Source organism: Equus asinus, chromosome 7 (assembly GCF_041296235.1).
Source record: "Equus asinus isolate D_3611 breed Donkey chromosome 7, EquAss-T2T_v2, whole genome shotgun sequence".
In the NCBI taxonomy this organism is placed as follows: domain Eukaryota; kingdom Metazoa; phylum Chordata; class Mammalia; order Perissodactyla; family Equidae; genus Equus; species Equus asinus.
This window is the reverse complement of record NC_091796.1, coordinates 5,158,987-5,185,890: the sequence shown is the minus strand read 5'-3', so window position 1 is coordinate 5,185,890 and position 26,904 is coordinate 5,158,987. Positions and strand designations below refer to the sequence as shown.

Genomic DNA, 26,904 nt, shown 5'->3' with positions numbered 1-26,904 from the left:
CAGGATCATAAATAAGGATATGGATGGCGACAGAATTTCCAAGGGGAAATTAACCATGTAAGATTTCAGGGGGACATAAATTTATTTTAAAATATTTACTGGATGTGGGAAATTACATCCTTTCCAGCTATTAAAAAAAAAAACAAAGGATATGGACCATGTGAAAAGCAGTAAAGTTAAAACCTCTTTCAAAACGGAGTCAGGAAGCCCTGAAGAGAGAGCGCTCTTGCAGGTACCACTCATCAAAGCTTACTCTACCCACCCCATCGGGAGGAAGAGATCTTCTCTGCGCCCGGCACCAGCCCAGCCAATGAGAAGCTGCCACAACCCGGCGCTCTCACTCTCCTCCAATGAGCTTTCCTTCAAGAACGCCCCGCCCACCTCCCCCTTTCCTCTATAAAAGACTGCTCCTCTGCTTTGTTCTCCACTTGCCGATGGGTCTGTTCCCCACGGTTTGCGTGTCCCAAATTGCAGTTCCTCTGCTATTCTCGAATAAAATAAACTCCACTGTGCTGGCCGAACCACTTCCCTTTCGGTCCTAAAGGTCGACATTACCGCACAAGTTTTGCCAAATCCTTTTGGGAATACTTTAAGGGAGAGAATCATTACCCCCAAGGACCATTGTAAGGATTAAAAAGGTAAGTTAGCGGACAATAAGTAAATGATGAGTCTACTTTCTTCATTAATTCCTAGGATTATTAGACTTACATACTAAAATATATCATGATGCTAATGAAGGCTTTGGGAATAAAGCGCCAAATCCACGTCAACCGGAGACGTGAGCGACCAGCAAAACATGCACCACTCAGGAGCCTGCGGGGATGGGGGCTCCCCCAAAATCTGAGGGCTCAGAGGCGGTGTGGGCTCCCCACTTCGTCAGAACCGCATGGCAGGCCCCCTCTCCGACCCCACCGGAGACACCAAGTCAGAGCGAGCGGGAAGAGCCGTGTCTCCCCGAGGTCTCTGCACCGGAATGCGCCGGGGGCCGCGGAGGGGCGGGGCGACGACGGGGCGGGGCGACGCCGGCCCCCCAGCAGAAAATGGGGATTTGTGGACAGGACGACGGCGGGGGCGGGGCGAAGGCGGCTCTCCGGACGAGGTCGGGGATTGGTCGGCGGGACGGCGGGGGACGGGACCACGCAGCTCTCTGGCCGAGACCAGAGGTTGGTGGACCAGGCGGCGGGGGGGCGGGGCGACGCCGGCAAGAGGACGCGGTCCGGGATTGGTGGGCGGGACGGCGGGGGGCGGGGAGACGTCGGCTCTCCAGACGAGGCCGGGATTAGGGGGCGGGGCGGGCCCGCGCAGGAGGGGCGTGACCGGGCACGTGGTGCGGAACCGGCGCGGCGGCTGTCTGCGGGTAAGCGGCTCTCTCCGGCTGGGCCGGACCGGGCCGGGGAGTCCCCGGGGGACGGCGGCGGTCGCGCCTGGGCGTGTGGGAACGGGGCCGTGGCCGGGAGCGTCGGGCTCCGGGCCGCAGCCAGTGGGAGCAGCGGAGGCCGGGCGTGGGCGGCGGCCGAGGTCGGCGGCCCCGAGGGGAACCGCTGTCAGGTCCGCGTGGCCAGCAGTGACAGGAAAAGAGCGTGTCCCACGGGATCCGGGGCTTCGCGGGCGGCGGGCAGGACACGCCGAGCACCGGGCAGTCCGCACGCTCCCTCCGCCCAGGCCCGCAGCAAGCTGAGCCTTTCTCGCCCACAGATCCCTCTGGCGGAGGCTTCGGGTTGGGCGGCCTGGGCCCGGGTCAGAGGGCCCGGGGTCGGGGGTCTCTAGCTCCCGCCAGCGTGGAAGGCTAGGAGGTTGCACCTTGCGCGTGAGTCGTTCCATCGGCCTCGGTTTCCTCGTCGGTAGACGGAGGTGATCGTGGTCCCGGGTCGGCTGAGACCCCGGGCCGCCGGCGCCCCCGCACCGCCGAGATGGGGCGGTCATCCTGGTGCGGACGCCGTGCAACGAGGTGGAGGGCCTGTCTCGGGCCGTCTCCTCACGTGAGCCTTTGCTGTCGCTGATGTTTACAGGGAGCAGTAGCGAGAGAGGAGTTTGTAGAACTGTATGTTTGGGAGGAAGCTCTAGATTGGGCCTATTGGAGGTTCCTGCCCCTGTTTTAGTGGTTTTTACAAAGGTTTGAAGCCGTGATTCAGGTGTTTAATATATGCCTTGAATTAATGAGGGACAAGGATTGGGACACTCAGAGCTAAGAGTCATTTGTAGGTGTTGGGAGATGTTTCCAGGTGCCACCAGTGTCGTTTCTCCTTCCCCTCTCACTTGTTTCACTGTTGAAGTTATGTTAGTCCCCAGGAACGTTAAATTTCAAGAGGGAAGTGAAGATGGCATTTATTTTGAAAGGGTAGTTAATGTTTGCTTGCGTTCACTCCAACCTGGCGCTTTTACCTTAACAAAGGAGGTTCAGCAGAGCATACAGAAGTGGTCCCATTTAATGGCTTTGGTAGTGGGGATGGGGGGGTGGGGAATAACGGAACTGTGAGTGGGGGGAAGACAATGGACCTGGCCTAACCTGCTCGGGCTGGATTGGTAGTTCAGAGGAGTTGCTTTTTAGCCAGCCTTGGTGGGTTGCCATGAAAGGCTGAACGTCTGGTGGCTGTTTACTCGCCTTTGGTGAAAGGTGCAACTTAAATAGTTACATCTTTGAGTGACTTTATTGGAAGGTCATTGGTTAATTTGGCTGCAAAGAACATAATATTAGTGAGAATATACCACAGTGAGCGAGGTTTGTGGTACTTAGAGACCAGGAACCCAAATAACAGTACCCGCTGTAGCAAATTGTCCTAGACAGCTTCCTTGTTTACATTTCTGGTGATAGAACGATGAAAATTTGACTAATTAACGCCCATGAAATACCTCTACAGCGGTTATGGGCCGTCTTACTGGGCTCCTTCAGATAAGAGCCTCAGCTGAAACCATCTGAGTTGGCTAGGAAGTTAGTAAATATTTTATGCTCCGTTGTGGGTGTTTGAAGAGGAGGAAGGAAGCGCTGAGAGCTCAGCGGTTTGATTTGATCGCCCAGCCTTAGCGAACTCACACTGCATGGCTGGGTTAACTTCCTCATTCTGCTCAACAGCTGTCACGCTTCGTAGCACAGGGGATACAGTCACTCCTCTGTTTAGAAATTATTTTGGAATCCTATACCAAGGAAAAAAAATGCTATTTAACTACAGTGTGTCAATACACAGGCATTTGCCTGGCATCCCACTTCAGAACTCTCTAGATGTGGTAGGATCTTGTCACTCTACAGCTGCAGTTCTGAAATACTTCATACCCCGTGGGATAACTGAGCTCTTTTCAACTATTGCTGACGTTTGAGTCTTGCCATTTGTTGGCATCGGAATTGTCAGTTCAAGGAAGGGGACAGAATCCATTTTGAAAGCCCCAATACCAGAGTCGTTTTTGTTTCGTATTCATTCCAGTTTTTAAAGATGATCAGTCACATGATTTCTTTTCCCCTGTATTTGTAAGGCAGAGTGGAACGTGCTGGGTCTCACACATGAGAAACTGGGGGTCAGAAAATGCACTCACTGGGGAGGCTGTTCGTTAGATGGAAGTTTCTTTATCCTAATCAGGCCTTTGTGAAGGTTTCGTTTGTTGCCTTTGGCTGTTTCTGGACTCAGATTATCAACTTTCTTAAACAGAATTTATCTCCCTCTCCTTGGGCTTTGTTTGCTCTGTTTGTGTTTGGAGCCATAAGAGATAGATTGTGACATTTTTGTTGAGATCCTTGAAGTGATTCTTTCCTGTCTGGTCATAGTAAGTGGGAAGTTCTCTGTGTGCTTTAAGAGAGTAAAATAAAAAAAATTTTTCCAAAAAGAATTAAGTGCCAATAGATCAGTGTTGCTGGGAAATACTTACTTTTAATTTTCATCAGATTTTCTTCAACCCAGGCCCTTCCTTTAGTTACCTGCCATTTTGACACAATTTGGGGTGCATTTACCTCCTAAAAAAGAATGGGAGGTCAACCAGAGCCTCTAACTGCTCCCCAGAGCTTTTGTCTCTGCCTCTGCAGTCACTTCCTGGAATCCTCGTGATGACTGCGTTCTTGCAATGCTGGCTCGAGGGCGGAGCAGCAGTTTATGATCCTGAACAAGTGCCTTCTGAGCCCTTCGCTCAGTTAGTTCAGTCGGCTGATCTAGAGGCAGGACTGACGGATTGTTCTTCCTTCCAAGAATCTCCAAGGTCTGTGGTCCAGCTGAAAGATGTCAGTCCTCACTACCCTGTTTAAGTATGTTGATGACAATCAGGATCGCTATGTTAAGGTAAGGGAATATTTGTTCTAGTAAACATTAAAGTTTGGTTTAATCCTGTGGAGCTCAGAGAAATTCAAGAAACTAATATGAATTATGCCATTTAAATCAAGTATTAAAAATATTGTCTAGGGGCTGGCCTGGTGGTGTAGTGGTTATGTTCACGTGCTCTGCTTCAGCGGCCCCAGGTTGGCAGGTTCCCATCCTGGGTGCAGACCTACACCACTTATCAAGCCACGCTGTGGTGGCATCCCACGTACAAAAGAGAGGAAGATTGCCACAGACGTTAGCTCAGGGCCAATCTGCCTCACTAAAAAAGAAAATATATATATATTGTCTACACAGAGAAAGACAGACACTGTATGATCTCACTTATATGTCTAAAAAAGTTGCACTCACAGAAGCAGAGAATAGAATGGTGTTGCCAGGGACTGGGGCTGGGAGCAAAGGGGGGATGTTAGTCAAAGGGTACGAATTTTCAGTTATAAGGTGAGTAAGTTCTGGGGATCTAACCTGCAGCCTGGTGACTGTAGTTAATAATACTGTAGTTGTTTATTTGAAAGTTGCTAAGAGAGTAGATCTTAAGTGTTCTCACCACAGAAAAAATGGTAACTATACATCTATATGTGTATATCTAGCCGAGAGATCTTCCCTCTCCCCCTTCACTATGATACATAATTTACACTTTTGCCTTTTGACAGAAAGTCTTAGTATCTGTTTCTAGAAATATCAGAGCTAATCTGAGATTTTTGTTTAATCTTCATCTACATTTTCTTGTGGCAGATATAGATTAAAGAACTATTTTGCATTTAGTATTTTTTTAATGATTCAGTAATGTTATATATCTGTTCCTTGACATTAACTTAAACGATGATGCTTTAAAGTTGTACTTGGTAGACACATTTCAGAGTTCTCATTCTAAAAATTGTACGTTAGAGAACTTGGCTGTTGTCAGGATGATAAATGAGGTAACTTGGACAGTGGAAATGTTGAGTATTTTCTGTATCTTTCTGTTGTAATTTTGTTAGATTCAGACATGAACATATTTATGGAACTTTGTACATTTTACATTCACCTCATACTTAATGGTTAAAGTACACATTCTGACATTTTTCTGTTATGCTGCAGTTCTTGGTACAGGGTCATGACAAATGGTTTTTTTAAATCTTAAACAAAAAGGAAAGTGATGAAACTCTTGTACATCTAGTCAACATGTTCAAAATGGAGTGACCACAGAGAGCAAGTCAACTTTGGGTGCTCAAAACCTGGCACAATTATGAACACCTTTCTTCCTTAAGGAGCAGCTTTTCAGAATCCCCTTTTGCTTATTCCCCACAAACAGAAACTTGCAGAGTGGGTGGCCATCCAGAGCATCTCTGCGTGGCCCGAGAAGAGAGGGGAGATCAGAAGGATGATGGAAGTGGCCGCTGCGGACATCAAGCAGCTGGGCGGCTCCGTGGAGCTGGTGGATATTGGGAAGCAGAAGGTATGAGTCTGGTGTTCTCCGCGCTGCAGAACCACGAGTGAGCAGACTCTACCTGAGGAGTTGACAGGGCTCAGCACATTCAAACCATCTTTTGCTTCCAATAACCTGCTTGTCATTAAAGCAAACAAAAAAGGCCTGATTTGGGTACTAAAGTCTGTGTGATTTCTTCAGTTGGATCAGAAGAAAGCTTTCATGATACTCGGCATTTTTCTCCAGGAAGGAGACCTGTTGAGTTACTCGAGAACAAATTAACATAATGGCCATTCTTAGAAAATTGCTGACCTTTCCCCCAGAAATGAGTCAGCTTTCAAACTAGGAAGGTGCACTCTATCCACGTAGATGTGAAAACAGTGACGACTCCCACTTGCACCGCACTCTGTCGCTAGCATCCCACTCGGTAGAAATAGCACTTCTTCATGACTTGGCTGCCAGAAAAGCTGCTTGGTGTGTGGGGCTGGGGGCTCAGTTGCATTTTAATGCAGGATTCTGACTTATGAAACTGGTGTATTTTCTTCCTAACTGAAATGAACAGTTTCATTTCACGGTGCATTATTCTACTCTTCTAGTTTCAATTTCAGTCTCAGGTTAATTACATGTTTCATACCATATATTTTGAAACCTTGTGATATTCTTTTATATTGTGGGGTGTGACCGGGTTTGCCTTGTCTCAGTTCTCTTGCCAGATGATTTAAGTGTCAGTTGAAATCATAGTCCTGGGATTTTACGTGTGGACATTCAGCCCAGTCTGCTCTTTTCATAAATGGAAGAACTCGGAGGCCCAGGTGGGCTCTGTCTCCACTGAGAACCCACAGTCTTCGTGGCAAAGGAGATTAAAACCTGGGCCTCCTGATTCCCAGTCCAGTGTTATTTGTTTGAGATTTCTTCTGACGACAAATTTAATAGTTGACTTAAGATTAGTTAGGTAAGATACATTACAGCTTCCCAGCTCTTCCCCCACTCATGAGAGAATAAACCAGGTTTCTTTGTAGTCTTTTGTTTTAGGAGCATTCTTGACTTGCTCCCCCTCCCTTTTTTCCTAATGCAGTCATGCATGGCTTAGTGACGGGGACACGTTCTGAGAAAAGTGTGCTTAGGCAGTTTTGTCCTTGTGGGAACATGATAGTGTGCACTTACACAAACCTAGGTGGCATAGCCTACTGCACACCTAGGCTGTATGGTACTAATCTTACGGGACCACTGTCGTATGTGAGGTCCTTTGTTAACCGAAATGTCGTTATGCGGTGCATGACTGTGTATTAAAAAAAACCTAGGTGGTAAATAATTTTTAAATGTTGTTGCATTACAATAGACTTATTCTATTTAACATAATGTGCAGTTCTTAGGAAAGGGCCTTCCACAAAAGACTAAAATGACTACCACACTGTTTTGAATTACATTACACCAGTTCTTTTTTTATCAAGGAATTGACAGCTGTCATCACTGTTGGAAGAGTTCTGCAGCGGTCCTCGTGGTGTGGGGGGCTGCCATGTCGAGCTCCTCTTCCCATCACTTCATTTGGCAGCAGTGGTGTGTTTTTTAGGAAGCAGTGATGACTTGGGGCAGGTGTGGAGGTAGAGTTGGATGTCATCACACGTACATGCAGAAGCTAGAATACTTTCAGGCTTACAGAGGAAAGACGATGTTGGCAGTTCCAGGTCCTACTCACGGATGTTGGAGCACAGGTCCCTGGTGGGTGAGGCTTGGGGCAGGCGCTGACTGTGGGAAAGGCTAATTTGGGGCTATTTGGTATTGGGCCTCACTACCAAGGCCGGGGCAGGAGACATCAAGCTGGGCCTGTCTGCTTCCAGCCCCTGCCCCCGGCAGTAGGATAGAAAGGGTGCCTGGCGTGTAGGTGTGGGAGAGCCTGCCCTCCAGGCAGAGGAGCTCAGGAAATAGGACAGTCATGCCTGTTGAGCCAAGAAGTGACATAAGGGAAGACGTTAACAATGTGCAGGGGGGAGTAGGGCCCACTGAGTGCATGTTCAGTGAGGCAAGGGCTGGGAGCTGGATTAGGGTGGTGGCGGTGGGAATGGGGCAGAAAGGAGGGAGAAATGTGGTATCCTTGGCGAAGACTTCCACCCAGAGAGAGGCTCTAGCGGAGGATCATATGTTATCCCTGTAAACACTTGACTTTGCTTCTCAGCCAGACTTTATTCTGTAATGTCGGAGTAGATAGGAATACCCAGAGAGAGATTTGCAATTTGCAGCATGAATTTCAGTACAAATTTACCTATGGGCCCAAATGGCTTCTTAGAAAAGTGTAAAGTATTTCAGAGGAGCTATGTTGAGTAGAAATTTATTTGGAGAAAACCTGTTGTCATTTACAAATCATTTTCCTCCTGAGGCAAGCTGAGGGCCGGCTGTGACTGTAGTCCCACATGTCATATGTGATCAGGCCAGTGAATCTAAGGAACCGTTCTTTGTAGTCTGGGGCCAACAGGCCATCCTCCAAGGGCTGCGTATGGGTAGCTGTGGGGCTACCAAGAGTTCCTTAAGTTGAGAATTTATGAGTAGAGTTTACTAGAAAGATAAATCCTGTATCCTGCAAGAATTGTGCAGCCTGGCGTGTTCCCTAATGTACGTGGATGCTCAGAGATGCTCAGAGCCCCTGGGTGTTGGGGAAGGACACATTTATCAGCCTGTCACCGGTGTTGTCCTGATTTGCTTGTCATTTTTAGTTGCTGCTCATTTTACCTTTGATTGTAAATCATTAGTTTCACTTCATTACCAATTTAGTTTGTATATTACGTTTATTAGTGTATAGTTTCATAAAGAGTATTTTCTAGTAACTAGACTAATACCTAAGTGCGTGATGGTTCTAATATAAATAATCCTTATTCCTCCAGCCAAAACAAAAGGACACACTTCTCTCCCTCCCCTGCCATTTGTGGCACTTTATAGTGAGCACGGGGTGTTCCTGCTAGACTGTAGGAACCGGGAGAGTAGGTACAGGGTGTAGGGTGTTCTGCACGGCCTGCACAGGCTGTGGTTTGCGTTCAAAGGTGGAGATGTCGAGTTGATGTGAAAGTTGGGGAAGACCTGAGTTTGCTGTGAGGGTTGACACTGATGGGCCTTCGAATACCTGCAGTTCTACTCTAGATAAAGAGAGAGAGTGATTAATACACATTTGTACGGGATTGTGGGAGACCGATAAGGCCTTTGGGAGACAACTCAGGAGTACCACCTGTCACTGCTTGATTTCGTACGGCTGCTGTGAATGATACTTCTTTATATCCTCAGCCGTGGCCCTTTCTCTGCAGAGTTGTAATCTATATACAGAAGTTCAAAAATATACCTTCTGCTTTAAGATTGTGGTAGTTTTTATCCATTATTTTAGAAAGTAATCAACTAAGCTGCATCCCAAACTTAGCCTTCGTAATGTTTTGTTACATAAAAGTTAAACAAAAAAATCAGCCTTTAAAAATTTATGAAACTGCCTGTGGTTCGTAAGCATAATTCAGCCTATGTGCTCTGGATTATAGGAGAGTTAGTTCTTGTTAATTAATGACTCAGTTGAACAATATAGTCTGAAACTCTACCATAGAGGGTAATTGATGAGAACAGATAAGAACACCCAAGGTATTTTAATAATATCTGCTGTGAACCCAGGATTTTTTAAACAAAGGCTGCCTTGATTGCTTCCCTCTCGGCTCTTAGCTTCCTGATGGCTCGGAGATACCACTTCCTCCCATTTTACTCGGCAAACTGGGCTCCAACCCACAGAAGAAAACGGTGTGTGTTTATGGCCATCTGGACGTGCAGCCGGCAGCTCTCGAGGACGGCTGGGACAGTGAGCCCTTCACCTTGACAGAACGAGACGGTAAGGGGCACTTTCCCAGCAGAAAAGGACGTGTAACATCTGGAAAGCAGCTCTCCTCCTTTGCCTTAGGGAGATCACTGACAGCCCTGGTGGTTCTCTTTCCAGAACAAGTCATTTTTAGATAATCTAGAAGTTGAGTTCTGGAAGTTTCTTGCATGTGCACCAGTCATTGAAACACAGAAAGCCTTGCGTTCCTCGTGGAAACAAGGTCTTTGTGGCCTGGGGTCTGCTAGGCTTCCCTCCACTGCTGGCACTTTCTCAGAAACAAGTTCTGAATTGGGGCTGTGCAGCCTCAGACCCTGCGCGAGCCCCTGCTGTCCGTGATGGAGTCCGTGGTGGGTTTCGGCAGCTGCACTCCAGGAAATGCGGGGAGCGCCGTGTTCCCGCACCGCTGTCCCCCAGCGGTATCGTGGTGCCTCCCAGGCCAGGCCCTCGGGCGCCTCAGCCTCTCCATCAAGCACTCGCCTCGGGCTGACCGCTCTTCTTCCCGCCCCTTCTGCCATAAAGGCTCCTCCCGCCTTCACTTCTGAATTTTCACGTTTCCATGCTTGGCCGTCTTCGGCCAGATGAAGCAGCCACTTCGTCTCTACCTCACTCCTCAGGCTAAGTGCAGACTGTCTTTAACTAAGGTCCTTCTGACTGGATATGTTTTCTGTTCGGGCTCAGTTGTGTTCATTACTGTGCACAATCGAGGAAGCTTTGTACTGAAAGCAACGTCTGTGAGGAAATTCAGCTCCACACCACAGTCGTCCTCCCAGTGCACCTGCTGACTTACCGTCAGTCGGAGAACTAACCCTCCGTGGGCACCAGGCTCCTCTGGAGCGTCAGACCCACATATCTGCTGGGTCCTTCCGCTCGCCCCTGTCTGGAACAGAATTCTGTGTCTTCGCTCTCCAGCCTGCCCTCCTCCTTGTCCTCTCTTACCGTCTCCGAATGGCCCCGCCATCTGCCCCACCACCTGCACCAGAAACCTGGAGGTTTTCATCCTGGTCCCTCATCCCCGCCCCTGCAGCCCCCAGTCCCTGCCAGGCCCTCTCTGCCAGCCACCGCTCTTCTCCCATTGAGGGCCCTTCCACTGCTTGTTGAAGTTCGTTTCTGTGCCCTCTCTGTCCTGCCCCATGGTGACCTCAACGTGCTGTGTCTCTACTTGACACTGCTCTCCTTCCTCCCGGTCTTGTCTCCCACTTGTTACTCCCCCCGTGCCATGTGGACACCTGCTTCTGCGCCAGCTCTTCTACCCCACACCCTCTGCTCAGCCCTTCCCCGATCCCAGACAGACAGACAGACACCCTTGGTAGACTGGGCTTGGGTGAAGCTGGAGTAACTCCTCGTACGGCAGATGAGCTCCCTTGCTAACGTCTGACGGCCTGCTGTCTCTCTTTGTTGGGGTCTGGGGTCTGGAGAGCACTGCTCTTGTCTTTGAGCCCCTCTGTCCAGCACAGTTCTGGCACCCCATAGTTAGTCAGTGTTTGTCACAGGAGCAAGGATGCTTTTTAGACGAGCTCTTTAGCTTTTGTGAAAAGTGCATCTCGTTTATGAAAGGAGATTCCCAAGGCGATGATGTATTTGAGTATTTAAGCCTCTACTACTTTGGGATAGGTCATGTTGAAACTGCCAGACATTAAAAACAGGCTAAGAATGAGAAAACCAGTGGACTGGCCAGGACAGACCAAGGTCCAGAGAGAAGCCAAGCCCTGAGAACGTGATGGCCAGGATTCTGTCCTTCTCCTGCCCTGGTCTCCCTTGGGCTGTGCTCTGCATCACGTGACAGGGGACCCACAGGAGGGTCCCGGCTTGCTTGTCCAGTTGTTTCTGGCGACCAGTACCCAGCCCAGACACCCGCCTTCGTAAGAGGTCCCACAGCAAGTGTGTGGAGGGGAGGTTCTGTGACTAATTACGCTGAAAAGAAGCAATATCTTGTCCTTACCGTTTCAAAGTAATAACCTAGAGAAATAAATAAGAAACATAAGTTTTATTCTTTATCAAATTAGGTGTCACAGTTGGGATGGGGTGAGATTTGTAATTCCCTTTTGATAATGGTGCGTTGTCATTCCTACATATGACTGAGCTTCCCACCCTTATTGCCTCCAGCTGGCTATGGAAATGGATTTTAATGAACTAAGTCAACTGGCACCGATGTCTTGGAGCTGGGTCGGCAGCCCGTGCCCTGAGTCAGCAGGAATGCTGGCACTGGCTGGACTGCGTCCCCCAAGGAGGGGGAGGGAAACTGGAAGCATCCACATGGCTTGCTGTTAGATTATGGCAAATTCTCTGGTAAATTCCAACAGTAGTTTTGGATAGAGACTCAGGGCTCCTGATAGACTGAAAACGGGGCTTCTGATTTGAAGAGAAAGTCTTAGGACAGCCACGTGTGGTTGTTCCAAGATGTTATCAGATGTTCCTTGGAGATACGCTCTCCTTTCTATTTCACTGTAATCATAACTTGACGAATTTGCTGATTGCTGTTCTAGGCAAATTGTATGGGAGAGGTGCAACTGATGATAAGGGGCCCGTGGCCGGCTGGATCAATGCCCTGGAAGCCTTTCAGAAAACAAGCCAGGTACTTCCGCCTTGTCTGACTCTACCTGATTCTCCGGGTCCCATCTGAGCACTACAAAGAGGGGCTTTCTATTCCCAGAGCAGCCTGTAAAGATCAAAGGTCACTGGGATATGAGAAAGTGTATTCCTCCAAAACCATATCAGCACAGTTGTGTCAGCTTTAAGATTGTAGGTTTGTTTTGCAGCTTTAGGAAACATGAAAGGTGTAATCGTTTTACTGTTGTTCAGAGGTCACAGTGTTGATGACTCAGCAGGAATCCAGCCAACACGTGAAATGAGTGTTCAGTCCTTGACCACCTGTGAGAGAGCTTGCTTCCAGGACGAGGTGTGGCTCTGTAATGTGGACAAACCCTCTATTCTCTCTATGGTTTTTATCCTCATAAAAATAAATTTTGTTTTTAAAAATGTATTTCCTTAACTGTATTCCCTTGTGAAAAGTTTGTAAAATGCAGAAAAGTAGAGAGATAAAAGGTGCCTAGAATCCCAACCTTCAGAGACTAAACATTTTGTTACTTATCTTTTCAACTGTTTTTAACCTAATTGTGATCATAGCATATACTTTTAGCATCTTGCTTTTTATCTTGTATCGTGATAAAATAACAAGGTAAGCATTTTTGTCGGAACATGGAATGGTAGGTCTGAAAAGAGCCTTGGCCCCTCTGGTCCAGGGGGTCGTTTTGCACAGAAGGAAGCCAAGGCCCAGAACCTCTGACTGCGGGACTGGGAGGGCTCACCCTGCTCCAGGGCCCCTCAGGGTCTGGGGGTGACCGAGGGGAGGGGTGGCCAGGTGCAAGGCAGGCTGCCCGGAGCAGCTCCACGTACACCTATTCCACGTGCCCAGGTCTCGGAGAAAGTTTTCAGTCTAGGGGCAGAAGAGGGGGAGGCGATGTATGTAGTGAGAGTGCTGCCTGGGGCCATTCTGATCAAGGCTCCGTAGGCTTGAGTCCACATGGGGGCCCTGCCCTCCAGTGGCCTGTGACCTTTGGCCTCACCTTGCTCAGATGCGGCTTCATTTTCTCCTCTGTGGAAGGAGCCACCTGCTTCACTGCACAGCCCTGTGGAGACCTGGAAGAATGAGAGCAGGAGCCAGCTGGACAGCGGCGGCTTTAGGAAGAGGGACTTCTGTGCGTGGAGGGTGGAGTCGGGGTGCTGGAGAACCTGCCAAATTGGGAGAAGGCTCTCGCTCACTCTAGTGTGACTGGTGGTGGCCTGAACGGTGCAAATGAAGGCTGTGGTTTTGTTTGTGTCACGGCCTTTACTTTAGAGAGAGCAGCTCAGGTGTCCTGGAGAGTCCTGATTCGTGTGGGGTGAGTGCAGACACCCCTCTGATAGGAGACATTACGCTGTGGAATTCCTTGGAAGGAGACCACGGTGAGGGTGTAATTACACTGGAGCCACACTTGTGGCTGACAGTCCAGCACCTGGGGAGTGAGGGTCACTACGGGTTACACAGCCTGCCCGGGTGGTTGGTCTGGAGAAAGTCGGGTATTTGAAATTTGTGGTTTCAAAATGTTTGGTGACATCCTGTCTATTGTTTCTAAAAAATAAAAGTACACGAAAGTTGGACGCCTGCTAACACCCTTTTCCTTTCACAGGAAATTCCTGTCAACATCCGATTCTGTCTGGAAGGCATGGAGGAGTCGGGCTCCGAGGGCCTGGACGAGCTGATTTTTGCCCAGAAGGACGGCTTCTTTAAAGACGTGGACTACGTCTGCATTTCTGACAATTACTGGCTGGGCAAGAAGAAGCCCTGCATCACTTACGGGCTCCGGGGCATCTGCTACTTTTTCATTGAGGTACTGTGCGGTGTCTGTGTGTCCTGGTGTCTTCCCCAGCCTCGGGCCCCTGTTCTTCCCTGGCCTGCAGCAGGCAGGTACCTAGAAGCAGGCCCACTCTTGCTGGAGAAGCAGAGCCTGCTCAGCGCCCCAGCTCTCGCGGGACGGAAACCGCCTCTGTGATGCTCCAGGCCTGATGGCCATTAGGAGGGTCTCGTGCAACTTCCAGCCAGGATGGTATTGTCTGTAGTATTCCCTTGGAGCAACTGAGGAATGATTAAACGCTAGTCCATTTAAGAAGACGGACATTTGCAAAGCGTTTTAGAAAGACTGCCTTTGAAAAGTTAAAATGTTCGCATGTCGGCCCTTAGGCTCTTACCGCTCAGTGGAGTGATCTCTGGGGGACTGGGACGGGCAGGAGGGGCCGGCACGGGACCACCCTGCTGCTCACGGGCTGGTCCACTGAGCCTGGGTCTTCTCATCTTCACATAAGGATGGGGCAGCTGCCACGCAGGGGGACTGATGATGAAATTAGACCCTGTACATGAGAGTGTTTTCTAGACTGAAAAGTGCTAGAAATGATCATAATTGCTGCACTGAGTATCACTCTGTGCCAGGCACTGTTCTACATGTCTGTCAAATAACCCGGCGCAGGAATGCAGGGGCTGTGAGGTGAGCGCTCTTATGAGGCCATTTTACAGGCGAGAAGACTGTGGCCCAGAGTGGACAGCAGCCTTACCCTGGTCACACAGCTAGTCAGTGTTAGCAGTCAGCAGCCTTACCCTGGTCACACAGCTAGTCACTGTTGGCTGGATCTGACCCCAGCCTTCGGGCTCCAGGTCCCTGTGGGCTGTCTGTCATGGTAGGTGTTGCCCTTTCAGTAGATGGGTGCAGGGTCTTCGGGAAACTGCTGGAAAAAGCTCTGAGTGCTTGAGGAGTTGCCCTGCAGCGTGCTCTCGCCTGTGTTCAGCATTCCCTAGGGTATTTTTTGTTGTTGCTGCCCAAGGTCTTTAATTTAGAAAATGCCTTGCTTTGCTCGTTGAGGGAGCAAGCTTTGATTCTGAAAGTTGTCAGGTCTTGTGAATGTTCTTTGTTCAATTTATTGTCACGTGATAAGAATGAGTTCCCACTAAGTAGCCAAATAGAGTGGCCTTTGTTTCTCTCCAGGTGGAGTGCAGTGACAGAGACCTCCACTCCGGCGTGTATGGGGGCTCAGTGCACGAGGCCATGACCGATCTCATTACACTGATGGGTAAGCCCGGGTTTCAGACACGATGTGGCGATTTGGTAGAACAGTTGGCGTGGGCCTGTTTCCAGGCTGCCATCAGCATTTGGTGCGTTTCAGCGTTCTTCGTGAACCACGTTGGTCTCCTCCTAACTACGCCTCTCTCTTTCCCTCCCTCCTCCCTCTCCTCACTGTTCCTTTTAAAAAACCCACATGCTTCATTTCGAAACCTTCTATCTTCCTCGCACCTGCCCTGTGTCACTAAACCCTGCCTCGCCTCCAAGCCCCAACTTGGCATCCCCGGCCACATTGGGCCCTGTCTGGCCCGTCCCCTGGAGTCACAGGACTGTCCTCTCTCTGGAGGCCATTGTATGTTACGTCTCTTGGAGGGCATCTGCTTCGGTCTGTTTTACGTTATTTCTGGCCGCAGCGCGGCCTCCTGCGTGGTCAGCTCTCAGAGTGAGACTGCAGCTCACTCTGCCTGGCGTCCTCCTACTGTAAGGCTGGACGGAACTGTTGCCTCACCCCACGACTTGTAAGTCCTATTTCCTTCCCTCGTGGACGATGGCCACCATATGTGGAGCTGATGTCGTTTCTGGGACCAGAGTTACTCTGTCCCACTCCGCTTTCCCTCAGCTGGGGAGCAGCTATTTTCTTGTGGAACGTGCATTAGGAAAGAAATGCTGGAAGGGTGCACGGTGTGCGTGCTGGGCCGTGACTGTGCGCCTGCCTTTCTGTGTGGCAATCTCTTCATCCTAAGATGGGATGACGGCACTGCTCACTCACCAGGTGGTTAGGATGTAGCTGAATGGCTTGGTACGCGCAGGGCCTTGGACGGTGCCCAAGGGATCCTGCATGCTCAGGAGACGTCACCCCGCAGCTCTTGCGCTAGGACTCCTGGCCCTGCTCAGCTGTGGTGGCAGTGGCGTGGGCTCCCTGACACTGCACCCAGCCCCCAAGCTCCTGTGCTAAGCACAGCTCGCCTTGTGCTGCCCACCCGCTGAGCGGGTCCTCTGCTCTCCTCCAGGCTCCTTGATAGACAGGAGGGGGCGGATCCTCATCCCCGGCATCAGCGAAGCGGTGGCCCCCGTGACGGAGGAGGAGCTGGAGCTCTACGACAAGATCGACTTTGACTTGGAGGAGTACGCCAAGGACGTGGGCGCCAAGACCCTGCTCCACGACTGCAAGGTGCTGCCTCGGCCACGTCTGGGGCCTGGCACCCCACCTGGGGTCTGGTGTGATGTGTGACCTATCCGTTCCACCAGACCTCATGCCGTGCCCTGTCCTGGGACCCCCGTGGGAAGGAGCCAGAGATGCTAGCAGAGATTCGGGCATCAGACGCTACAGATGCTGGAAGGCAGCCCGTCACCAGTCTGGGAGCTGGGAGGTTTTTAAAAATGTCAAATGTTGACTTTTGACAACTTAGGAACTGGAGAACATATGAGAGAAAACACAGTAGCAAATAGCTTTCCTCTTATTTCTGTTTTTAGGATAATTTCTTTACCACTGGGCGCAGAGATGATTTAAGCCATTCCTAAGAGAGCCAGGTGCTAAGGTAGAAACTATTTGCACAAAATGTTTACTTAACTGTTAGGAGAAAATTGTGTCCTAACTTTTCTCTTGGTTTAGTTCTTGGTTTATGAGGTCTGGCTCTGAGTTCACATTCCGTTTACCCAGCATTAACTGAACTGCAATGACAGGCCCTGGGGATGCAAGAGGAATGTTGCCAGGCCTGGCCCTTGAGTGTCATCCCTCCAGGAGACAAACGAGCAAAGACTAAAAGGATGTGCCAGGCCACTCGGGTGGTCTGGAGCGTGGGTGCCTGTGAGGGGTGAGGCCTCATCAGAGAGGAGCGCTGTTTGCAATGGGGCTTGCAGGAGACAGGAGGGGCCGAGCGGTGGAGGAGGGCCAGCTCGGTAAGGCATGGGATTAAGACTGAAACTGCCTGATGTAAAGGCCTCTGTGGTCTGCCGAGGAGTTGGCATGTTCTCTTGGAAGATGACGGACGTGGCTGCTTTTGAGTCAAGGGGTGAGTGATCCGATCTCACTGTGGACAGATTATGTTGGCGGGTGGCTGGATTGGAGCTGAGGCAGTGGAGGTGGGAGACCAGTTAGGCTACTGCAGGGGAGAGAGCCTTGAGCTCGTGTTGTGGGGCCAGGGAGGCGGGTGGGGCCACTTCTTAAGCTCAGGATGCATCAGAGAGAATCGACAGGACCAAATGGAGTAAGAATTTCACAGGTGGAGCAGGGTAAAGGTCCTCCCCGGCAGTAGTCACTTGGTTCTGATGCCCTGGGCCAGGAGAGCTTAGTCCTGGGGAAGGGACGAGTCGGGGAAAAGTTGGGTGCTCAGCGCACTTCTGTTTCCTCCTGTCTGCTGCCTTCAAATTAATGTTTGCTTTTATATAGGGTGTCTGCTTTAGGGCCATGATATCCCTTCCACATATCACTGAGCTGTTTGGTTCACAAATGAGAAGCCCACACATTAGGTGGCTGAATTACTGTGGAACCCCAGGAGCCCTGGAAGGTTCCTCTGTGCTGGCCGGCCGTTCAGGTGGCCGTGTGTCCTCTCCTGACTTGTCTTGTGCCATTGCTAAATGCGCAGGGCATGAAAGGTGGCAGTATGATTGAATGCTTGGGAGACAGGAGGCTGCTTCATGCGAGTCCCCTCAGCAGAGGGTGACAGTGCTTGTCTGTGGTCACCAGGCCCAGGACACAGTGGATGGTCCTGGCTTTCCTCTCCCAGTGGGAACTACCCCCAGGTTCTGTCACCTGTCAGCCCGGAGCCTAGGAGCATTCAGAGATGGCCTGTGCCATGCTTCTCTCTTCCTCCTGGCTTCTGGTACCTGTGGCCCTCCAGGAGCTCTGATGTGTGTGGGACTGTGACTTCTCTGTGGATTCTACAGGGCTGGCAGGAACCCACAGCTCTTGTAGTCAGTTTGTTAATCTGAAGGGTCCAGAGCTGCAGGGAGGCATGGAGATGCCGCACCTGAGGCCATTTGGAGCGCACAGAGCCCACTTTGTGGTGTATCATAGCAGGTGCCAGAACGCATTTGGGGCCAGCCCATCCACCTGCCTTCTGGGGTCTGTACCTCCTTCCTGTGGTTGTGCGGACTCCCCAGGCCCACTGGTGACTACTGAGGACTTCCCACGCAATGTTCGTCTCTCCTCCGTAAGCAGACAGTGTTGTCCCCAACCCACTCTGTCGTTTTTTGCAGAAAGACATCCTGATGCACAGATGGCGGTACCCGTCACTCTCCCTCCATGGGATTGAAGGCGCCTTCTCTGGGTCGGGGGCCAAGACCGTGATTCCTAGGAAAGTGGTCGGCAAGTTCTCCATCAGGCTTGTCCCGAACATGACTCCCGAAGTTGTCAGCAAGCAGGCATGTGGGGGCGCAGGGATGCAGGGAGGGGGCTGCCGGACCCCCACAGAGACTCAGAGTACAAAAGGCTTTTACTAGGGCTCTGACAGCTGAAAACACAAACCCAAAACCCGCACATCCCACCTCTCGGCTCTTGCCAACTTGTAATTACTAGAATAAGCAGTTCAGAGACTGATCAAAGATAAAGGCCATAAGCAAGCATCACATGGAAGTGACTCTGGTCGCTGCTGGGGCATGCCAAGACCTGACTTCTGGCTTCATCCTAAGGCTTCAGGTCAAATGCTGACTTTTGGCCAAATACCTTATGGTAAGAATCCAAGAGCCACCTCTGGGCCATGGTGAGGAGCAGAGGGGGAAGATTCCAGAAGGAGCAAATCCTGATGGCCGCAAGTCAGCCAGGCTTGCCCTCATCTGGGAGGGTTTCGTGGAGAGATGGAATCGAGACCTTTCCTGCAGGGAGGGGAGGCCAAGGGCTGGGATTTTGCCATCAGGAGGTGGCTTTGGGTTGGCTCCTGGCTCCGTTTTTGGTCTAGATACGATGATTTTTATAAAGCAAGTCAAGGAACACTTTTAAAACTTGGTTTAAATATTATCATTATTTGCAAACATCTGCTAAAGGGTGAATTACTTGAATATAAAACAGTACCTTTTACCTTCATAAAACTGGATTTTGTTTCTTGATAAAATCCCTTTTTCTCCAAGCACAGTTATGTAGATCAGTGTTTAGCAGAAGAAAAGGAGACCCATTGTAGACTCGTAGACTTACTGTGGACCTGTTATAGACTCACTGTAGGCCCACTGGAGACCCACTGTAGACTCATTGTAGGCCCACTGGAGACCCACTCAAACCCACTGGAGACTCCCTGTAGGCCTACCCCTGTAGACCCATTGTAGACTCACTGTAGGCCCCCTGTAGGCCCGTTGTAGACTCATTGTAGGCCCACTGGAGACCCGCTCAAGCCCACTGTAGACTCACTGTAAGCCTTTTGTAGACTCACTGTAGACTCATTGTAGGCCCACTGGAGACCTGCTCAAACCCACTGTAGACTCACTGTAAGCCCATTGTAGACTCACTGTAGGCCCGTTGTAGACTCACTGTAGGCCTGTTGTAGACTCACTGTAGACTCACTGTAGGCCCGTTGTAGACTCACTGTAGACTCACTGTAGGCCCGTTGTAGACTCACTGTAGGCCCCCTGTAGACTCACTGTAGGCCCGTTGTAGACTCACTGTAGACTCACTGCGGGCCCCCTGTAAGCCTTTTGTAGACTCACTGTAGACCTGTGTAGACTCACTGTAGACTCACTGTAGGCCCATGGTAGACTCACCGTAGGCCCCCTGTAGACTCACTGTAGGCCCCCTGTAGACTCCCTGTAGGCCCCCTGTAGACCCGTTGTAGACTCACTGTAGACTCACTGCGGGCCCCCTGTAAGCCTTTTGTAGACTCACTGTAAACTAGCTGTAGACCATTACAGGCGTTTCATAGGCCCTCTTTAGACCTAGTGTAGACCCACTGGGGACTCTTGCACCAGCATTGGATCAAATACCAAGCTTCTGATACATTGTGTCCCTTCTGTTTGTGGTTCAGGTTACAAGCTACTTGACTAAGAAGTTTGCTGAACTGAACAGCCCCAACAAGTTCAAGGTGTACATGGGCCATGGTGGGAAGCCCTGGGTGTCTGACTTCAACCACCCGCATTACATGGCTGGGAGAAAAGCCCTGAAAACAGGTCAGACATCCTCCTTGGGGACGCAGGCCAGGAGCCTCAGCATAGGGCTCTGCCGTGTTGTGTGGTCATGTAGCTGCATCAGTGACACCCTGCGGAGGGTCGATGTGCAGGCTGGGCAGCACCACCAGCCGGCCTCACGAGTGGGGCTGCTGTGCTCAGGCCTTGCACAGGGTCTGCACTCGGTGTTGCTGAGCAGTGGATCTGCGAGGATCCCCAGCCTCACAGCCGTGAAGCTCACCGTGTCTCTTATTCCATTCCCCCCAGTTTTTGGTGTTGAGCCAGACTTGACCAGGGAAGGCGGCAGTATTCCTGTGACTCTGACGTTTCAGGAGGCCACGGGCAAGAATGTCATGCTGTTGCCTGTGGGGTCAGCTGATGACGGCGCCCACTCCCAGAATGAAAAGCTCAACAGGTGAGGCTCCGGGTCCTCTGTCCTGAACCTGAGTTATCTTCCTGTGGGTACCAGCAAGAAATGCTGGGAAAGCCCAGGGCATCCCCTCCAGTCCTTTCCTCCTCCACTCCTCCTGCTGTCGTGCTGCTAAGAGAGGAGAGCAGGAAGTGGCGGTTTCCAGAAGCACCACCTCCCGCGCTTTCCACCGGGAGGCCGGGAAACGGGCCTTGGGGAGTTGGCGGTTCTTCAAAACAAGCTTCGACCAGTGGTCTCTGTTCATCTCTGTACTTTGTCTACGCCTCCTGCTCACTTTCCCTGTTTGAAAAATCGTAATATTGTTGCTGGCTTCATAAGCCACTTTTATGTGTTCCTGGCTTATGCAGACATGATGGGGGTTCTTTTATTCAACAGGGATGGAGGGTGGTCTCTGAGTTAGCAGCAGTGAGGAGAGGTCCAGGCAGGCAGTTCAGGAACAGCTGAGGAGGGCAGAATACAGGGCCGTCTTGGAGTGACTGGGGTGGGCCAGTCAGGGACTAAGACAGAGGCAAAGTCCCTGCTTGAAGGGCAGAGAGAGGGGACAGAGACTGGGGCACTGGGACACGAGGTGGAGGCCTCGGATCCAAACAAACAGACAAAGGGGGCCCATGATGGAGGGAAGGCTTTTCACATTAAGTCGTGGGTGAAACCCCGTACGTTCCGCTAGACCAGGACCAGGACTCCCTGCTGGGACATTTGGACTGAACCTGCACTTGAGGACCCGGTGGCCCAGTTCTAAGGGCAGGCGGAACTCAGGGCCAGCAAGCCAGGACGGCGGGACTCTCCCAGGAAATGTGTGTGCTTGGGCCTCGGGACAGCAGCCAACAGTCTGCCTTGTTCTTCTCCCTTAGGCATAACTACATAGAAGGAACCAAAATGCTGGCTGCGTACCTGTACGAAGTGTCTCAGCTGAAGAACTGAGAGGACCCTGTTTTCCGTGGAGTGCCGCCGGAGGAATCCTGCCCTCTACCCGCATCGTCTTCTGATTGCTCGGGAAAGCGGAAGCTCCTCTCTCTCTTGTTAGATCATACACAGACTTCCAAGAACAGACACGAGTACCCAACTGTCTCATGAATTGAGTTACCTAGACCGGGCAGATATAAATGCAGTCCTGGGGGCTTGTAAATGACCCTGAAGGACGGCTGAATTCTCAAAGGTGCTCAGCATGGCTTGGTCTCCAGAAAATAGCCATGGTCTAAAAGCACTAGTTCTGCTGTAGAAAGTTCTGGTTCCATCCAGTTGGGCTGAAGAAAGGACTTGATGCTTTCTGGTCCTGTCTCTGCCTCCTGATTCAGGGTTGTGCACACTTGGAACATTGTCAGGGGCATCTGATGCCTCAAGGGGCCACCCTTTCTGATCCCTCAGTGTCGTGCGTATTCTGTCCTTTTTTCAAGACCTTAGCCATCACTGCTGTTTCCTGTCTTCACTTTGTTATGAGCCTTCAAAACCTAAACCTAACTGGAAGGATTATTTGGTCTCATTCTGTGCTGCTAAATAAAAAGTAAAAATGAAGCCTCTAGAAGAATTGCTGCCCGTCTGACTTACTCCTGGAGCACACTGTGGTTTGTTGTGGTGGCTCCCAGTGGGGGTGGGGGCAGGGCTCAGACAGCAGACGTGGGTCTCCTCTCCCCAGTCCAGGTGAGGGGTGGTGTTAGGGAGGTGTCCCCATCCCCACTCACGCTGCCAATAACCAAAAATCAAATCAAACTGGTTTAAACAAAATTGTTTATTGGCCCAGCTGATAGAAAAGACCAGAGTAAACTCCAAAAAGAGGAGCAGGACTTTGTATTAAAGTCTTCATTTTGTCCACTTTCCGACCATTTTGCCTCAGAGGTCAGGACTTGGGTGGGAAAAAGATGTGCTATATTTTTGCCCTCTCACACCCAACACTGAATGGAACAGCGTGGCGACACTGGAGGTCACGGAGCCCCCCATGACCTCTCTCCTACACCCCTGGAGTCACCTCTATAGTGTCCAGGAGCCTGTGTCCTGTAATCTCGTCTCCTTTCTAACCACCCCATCCTGCTAGTCCTCTCTGGGAGGCTCATCCTAGGAAGACAGTCTGGTACCAATCACTGCACTCAAGGGGCCGATTCCTTCGAGCAACCTTCCTCAGGGGTCTTCGCGCTCTAACTAGTTTCCACGTAGGGGCTAAAGCTTTATTCAATGCTAATGAAATGGCATTCGTCACAAACGTTCCAGGAGAAGTGTTTGTGCCTATGGGGTCTTCCCCAATTGCCAGATCCAAAGCTTGTTCCGTGTTGTATCACTCCACTAACAAAAATCCAACCACCTGGTCTCATTTAGGAAAAGAGAAGTTCCTGGGCTGCCTTCTTGACCCAGAAGAGAACGAGCTGAGAGGAGCACTTCTGACCTGAAGGAGCTTGAGCGTTTCCAGGTGACTCAGGGAAAGTCAAGTTCACTCTGCCCTTGTTACTGTTTGGTGACAGTGTCAGGAAGAGATGCTAGACATGTCAGGATCCTTAAACCACAGTATTTGTTAGTGAGCATGGAGGCCAGGCTACTGTGACCCAAACAACAAGGCTTCAGCACGGTGACAGCTGACGCATTTCTCCTTCACATGAAGTCTGCGCAGGCAGGCCAGGGCAGGTGTGGCGGCTCCTGCGCCCACAGTTTCGTCTCATGGTCTGTGGCCTCTGCCCCAGCTCCTGCCATTCAGCCTGTGGGAAGGAGGGGAGGGGAAGGGAAGACATACTATTTCACTTTAAGGCACAATCCAGAATTAGCAGATGCTTCTTCCATTTGCATCTCACTCTCAGAAAGTACTCTCATGGCCACTCCTAACTGTGCGAGAGGCAGGGCCATACACCTGGCGGAAATCCCCATCACACTGTAGAAGAAGCAGAGCAGATACTGAGGACAATAGTCAGCTTTCCCCAAATAGGGAGACACCCTCTAAGTCCCTCTATTACACCACGGTTATAGCGTGACATTTGTCCCAAGGAAAACCAAGACTAAAAAAGAGACTATACAGCATTAGACGGAGAAAGGACTCATGGAGCGTGCTTTGCTGCTCATTCTTCAGAGAGAATGCTGACATCTGCATCGGCCTCGGAGGCTTCAGGGAGCACGCTGAGCGGGGAGCAGGAAGCAAACCTGACAGAGGGAGCTCCCCGCCTCCTGTTCTTTTCCTTTCACAATTTTGCATCCATGTGGCTGGGCTCGCAGGGGAGCCCAGCACAGTGTGTTCTTTTCAGGCTCATGTTCCATAATCACCATAAATCACCTACGTTTAGTGGAATCTATTACTCTCCATCTTAAGAGAATGCCCCTGAATGGACTGATGCATGAATATAGTTTGTTGAGGAGAGGCTGACTCAATGCACAACTTGAACAGTAATTTAGTAGGAGCAGAAGAACAGACAGTCATGGCCAAACCCTACCCAAGAGGGAACAGTATGGACTTCAACCCAGATGTTTGGGGCAGATGGTCCTGTGGCCCCAAACTTGTGTGTGGGAGAGATCAGGGACTAACTTGCCCAGAGATAACCCTCAGAGATTTGTACTCACAGGCCTGGTATGTTTTGAAAGTTCTCTCTAGGTGATTTGGAGACTCACACCTGTTAGGGGTTGAATTGTGTACCACCCCCCCCCCCAACATTTGTATATTGAAGTTGTTGATGCAAATAATCCATAATCAATCTGTAAATCAAAATTGGGGTGAGCTTGTTATGAGCCAAATCTGAGGACTAGCCCGGGGCTTTCCTTCCCTAAGGAAGGAAGGGCACTAAAAAAGTGGGATGTACAGAGTAGTTATATACCATCTTGGAACAAAGAGCATATATCACATATAATAGGAATGTCCCATTTACAATAGTCACAAGATGCTTAGCTGGCACAGCAGATCGGTGGTCAGCAGGTCAGCGGTCACAAGGTGAGCACAGCAGGTCAGTAATTAATCCTTAGTTCCCAGGAAGAGATGCTTATCCTTAAAGAAATGCCGATATGGGGGGAAGTTGTATCCCTGCCTTTAAGGGCATCATTCTTGTCTTTGGGACATAGTAAATGTTTAAAGCAGATGTACAGCCCCTTTTGGAAAAACAAGGTCAGGCCAAATTAGTTTTAAACCAAATGGTTTCCTCATATATTCCAACATATGCTATTGCTTTTCATTTATTTATCAAAGTCATAACTCCCAGTGCCTCAGAATGTGACCTGATTTGGAAATAGGGTCTTTGCAGATGTCATTAGTTATGATGAGGCCTGCTGGAGTAGGGCAGGTCCTCATGCAGTAGGACTGATGCCCCTATGAAAGGGAGACATTTGGACACAGACATGCACACGGGGAGAAGGCCACGTGGAGATGAAGGCAGAGACCAGGTGATGCTTTCACAAATGAGGAACACCAAAGATTGCCAGCAACCCCCAGAAGCCAAGAGAGAGAGGCCAGGAACAGATTCCCCCTCACTGCTCTTAGAAGGAACCAACCCTGCCAACACCTTGATCTTAGACTTGCAGCCTCCAGCAAAGGGGGAGACTAGGTTTCCGTTGTTTAAGCCACCCAGTCTGCAAGACGTCGTTATGGCAGCCTGAGCAGATGAACGGAGAGCCTGCAGTGCTGCCCGGCTCACGGCAGCTTCTAGCGCGGGGCCACAGCCACAGAGCAGAGGCTCTGGCACCTGCTCAAGTAACAGGGTATATTCATGCCACCTCTGTCTCAGCTCTGCTGGCCTTGGGCATATGCATCTGCCTCCTCTCAAAGGTGACATCCTCCACATGCACCCAGTGAAGTACCTGGGTTGTCACACACAGCTTGAGCCAGCCCTGATGGCCTTCAATAGCATCAAATGACTTCCAGGCCACTACTGAAACTGGCCCTGATATCAGTTTCCCTACATTAAACCCAGCCTATATGGGGTTGAAACCAAAGCTCCCAATCCCTGCTTACTCCCTGGCTTCCTGGCGCCAGAATCCAATACCCACCATGGAAACAAACAGCCAAGGTCATCCACTGCAAATTCCCTTATCGTCTCGTCCTCCTTCCTACAAGCAGTGTCCCAAGGCAGAATGCAAGCTGGTGGGAAAGCTGCAACCAGCAAGGCCACTGACTGCCCACCCCCACTCTCTACAAGCAGCCATATTCCTCACAAATCATTAAAACCCCTGGCCTCCCATCTGTCAGGGAGACGAAATGAAACAAGATGAATTTGAGGGCTTACTCTCATCTCCCAGCTGATATCATCTGAAATAAAAACCCTTTCCTTGACGTAAACCTGGCGTTCCAGTTTTTACTTGGCCCCTCTTGTGTGGCAGGTAAGGGACCTATGTTTGCAGGCCGTAACACTGTGTCATCCCATATCTGTGCATATGAGATACATTGTTTCTTCTGCCTTCAAACGGAATGAATGTCTGAGGCATCTTTGTTTTCTAGATGTGAATCGATCACTATAACAGCCTTGTCTTCCTTCTGGGGGAGGGGTGGGAGCACAGGCAAGCAATTTGCAGAGAGATATTTAATGTTACTGGCTGACAGCCTTGATGAGACCTCCTCTTCCACTGTCCTTTGAGGTCCAGGGGAATTGCTAGAGGCTACAGAGTTCCAGCCCCATGGATCTCAAACTAGGAAGAATGGTTAGTAGACCCTCCAACGTCAAGAGTCTAGGGGACCAGAGTGCTACACTTGCATTTGCCTAAAGAGTGCTCTGCCATTGAGCCAGGTGAGGAGAGCAGATGCCCTGCGGGGACAGACATGCTCTTCTTAGGCGATCACTGGCTCCGCCTGAGGGATGTGCTGCTTGCACATACTTTATCAGTATGCTTTGGGTGGCTGCATATTCTTGCAATTAAGTAGCATTATTTTCAAATAGTTTGTGTAGTGCCTGGAATACAGTTACTCTGGGTGAATGGTGGAATCCGGTGTCAACCTTCAAAAAAAAGAACCCAGTTGAAGAGACGAAACACTTATTCAGCATCAAAGAATTGAAATTTGGGGAGCGCAAATTCAGGCAGAAGCCCAAATAGTGTCCTGATTACAGGGTGAAAGCAGGGGTTTCTGTGAGAAGAGGAAGGGGATAATCACACAAGTTGAAAGAGGAAAGAGAAAAAAATATTCTACGGGTGTCAATAAGCTGAGTGGTCCCTGGCTGCACATAATTGGTTACTGATTCTATCTTCAAATAGAAAGTCCATAAACCTCAGTCTTGTGATCAGGATGTCCGTTTCTCTGGTAACTTCTCAAACAGTTAGTTATAAAACAGTGGTGGTTTTGGCCCAGTCCAAAGGTTTGGCCCAGTGCA

The 26,904-nt window shown here is 50.3% G+C and overlaps 1 protein-coding gene across 8 annotated transcripts; it reads left to right on the top strand.

The window, feature by feature from the left end:
* The first annotated feature begins 426 nt into the window (after positions 1–426).
* CNDP2 (carnosine dipeptidase 2) lies at positions 427–22,172 on the top strand. Of its 8 annotated transcripts, none has more exons than XM_014843771.3 (12): positions 427–638; positions 4,170–4,259; positions 5,590–5,733; positions 9,391–9,553; positions 12,025–12,113; positions 13,708–13,908; positions 15,055–15,139; positions 16,140–16,300; positions 18,328–18,492; positions 20,079–20,220; positions 20,485–20,632; positions 21,499–22,172. In XM_014843771.3, the coding sequence occupies exons 2-12, from the start codon at positions 4,200–4,202 to the stop codon at positions 21,566–21,568; spliced, it is 1,428 nt and encodes a 475-aa protein (XP_014699257.1). In that variant the 5' UTR covers positions 427–638; positions 4,170–4,199; the 3' UTR covers positions 21,569–22,172. The 8 variants fall into 8 exon arrangements, with proteins under 8 accessions (XP_014699257.1, XP_014699256.1, XP_070368957.1 ...); XM_014843770.3 differs by lacking the exon at positions 427–638 and adding an exon at positions 1,232–1,357; XM_070512856.1 differs by lacking the exon at positions 427–638 and adding an exon at positions 1,294–1,357 and having other exon boundaries at positions 4,010–4,259.
* The last annotated feature ends 4,732 nt before the right edge of the window (positions 22,173–26,904 follow it).

Excerpts from the sequence above, each read along its gene's own strand:
- CNDP2 (XM_014843771.3), top strand. The coding sequence starts at position 4,200 with ATGTCAGTCCTCACTACCCTGTTTAAGTATGTTGATGACAATCAGGAT. Across the intron at positions 5,734-9,390 it reads TGGATATTGGGAAGCAGAAG|CTTCCTGATGGCTCGGAGAT; the intron begins GTATGAGTCTGG and ends CTCGGCTCTTAG. Across the intron at positions 20,633-21,498 it reads CAGAATGAAAAGCTCAACAG|GCATAACTACATAGAAGGAA; the intron begins GTGAGGCTCCGG and ends CTTCTCCCTTAG.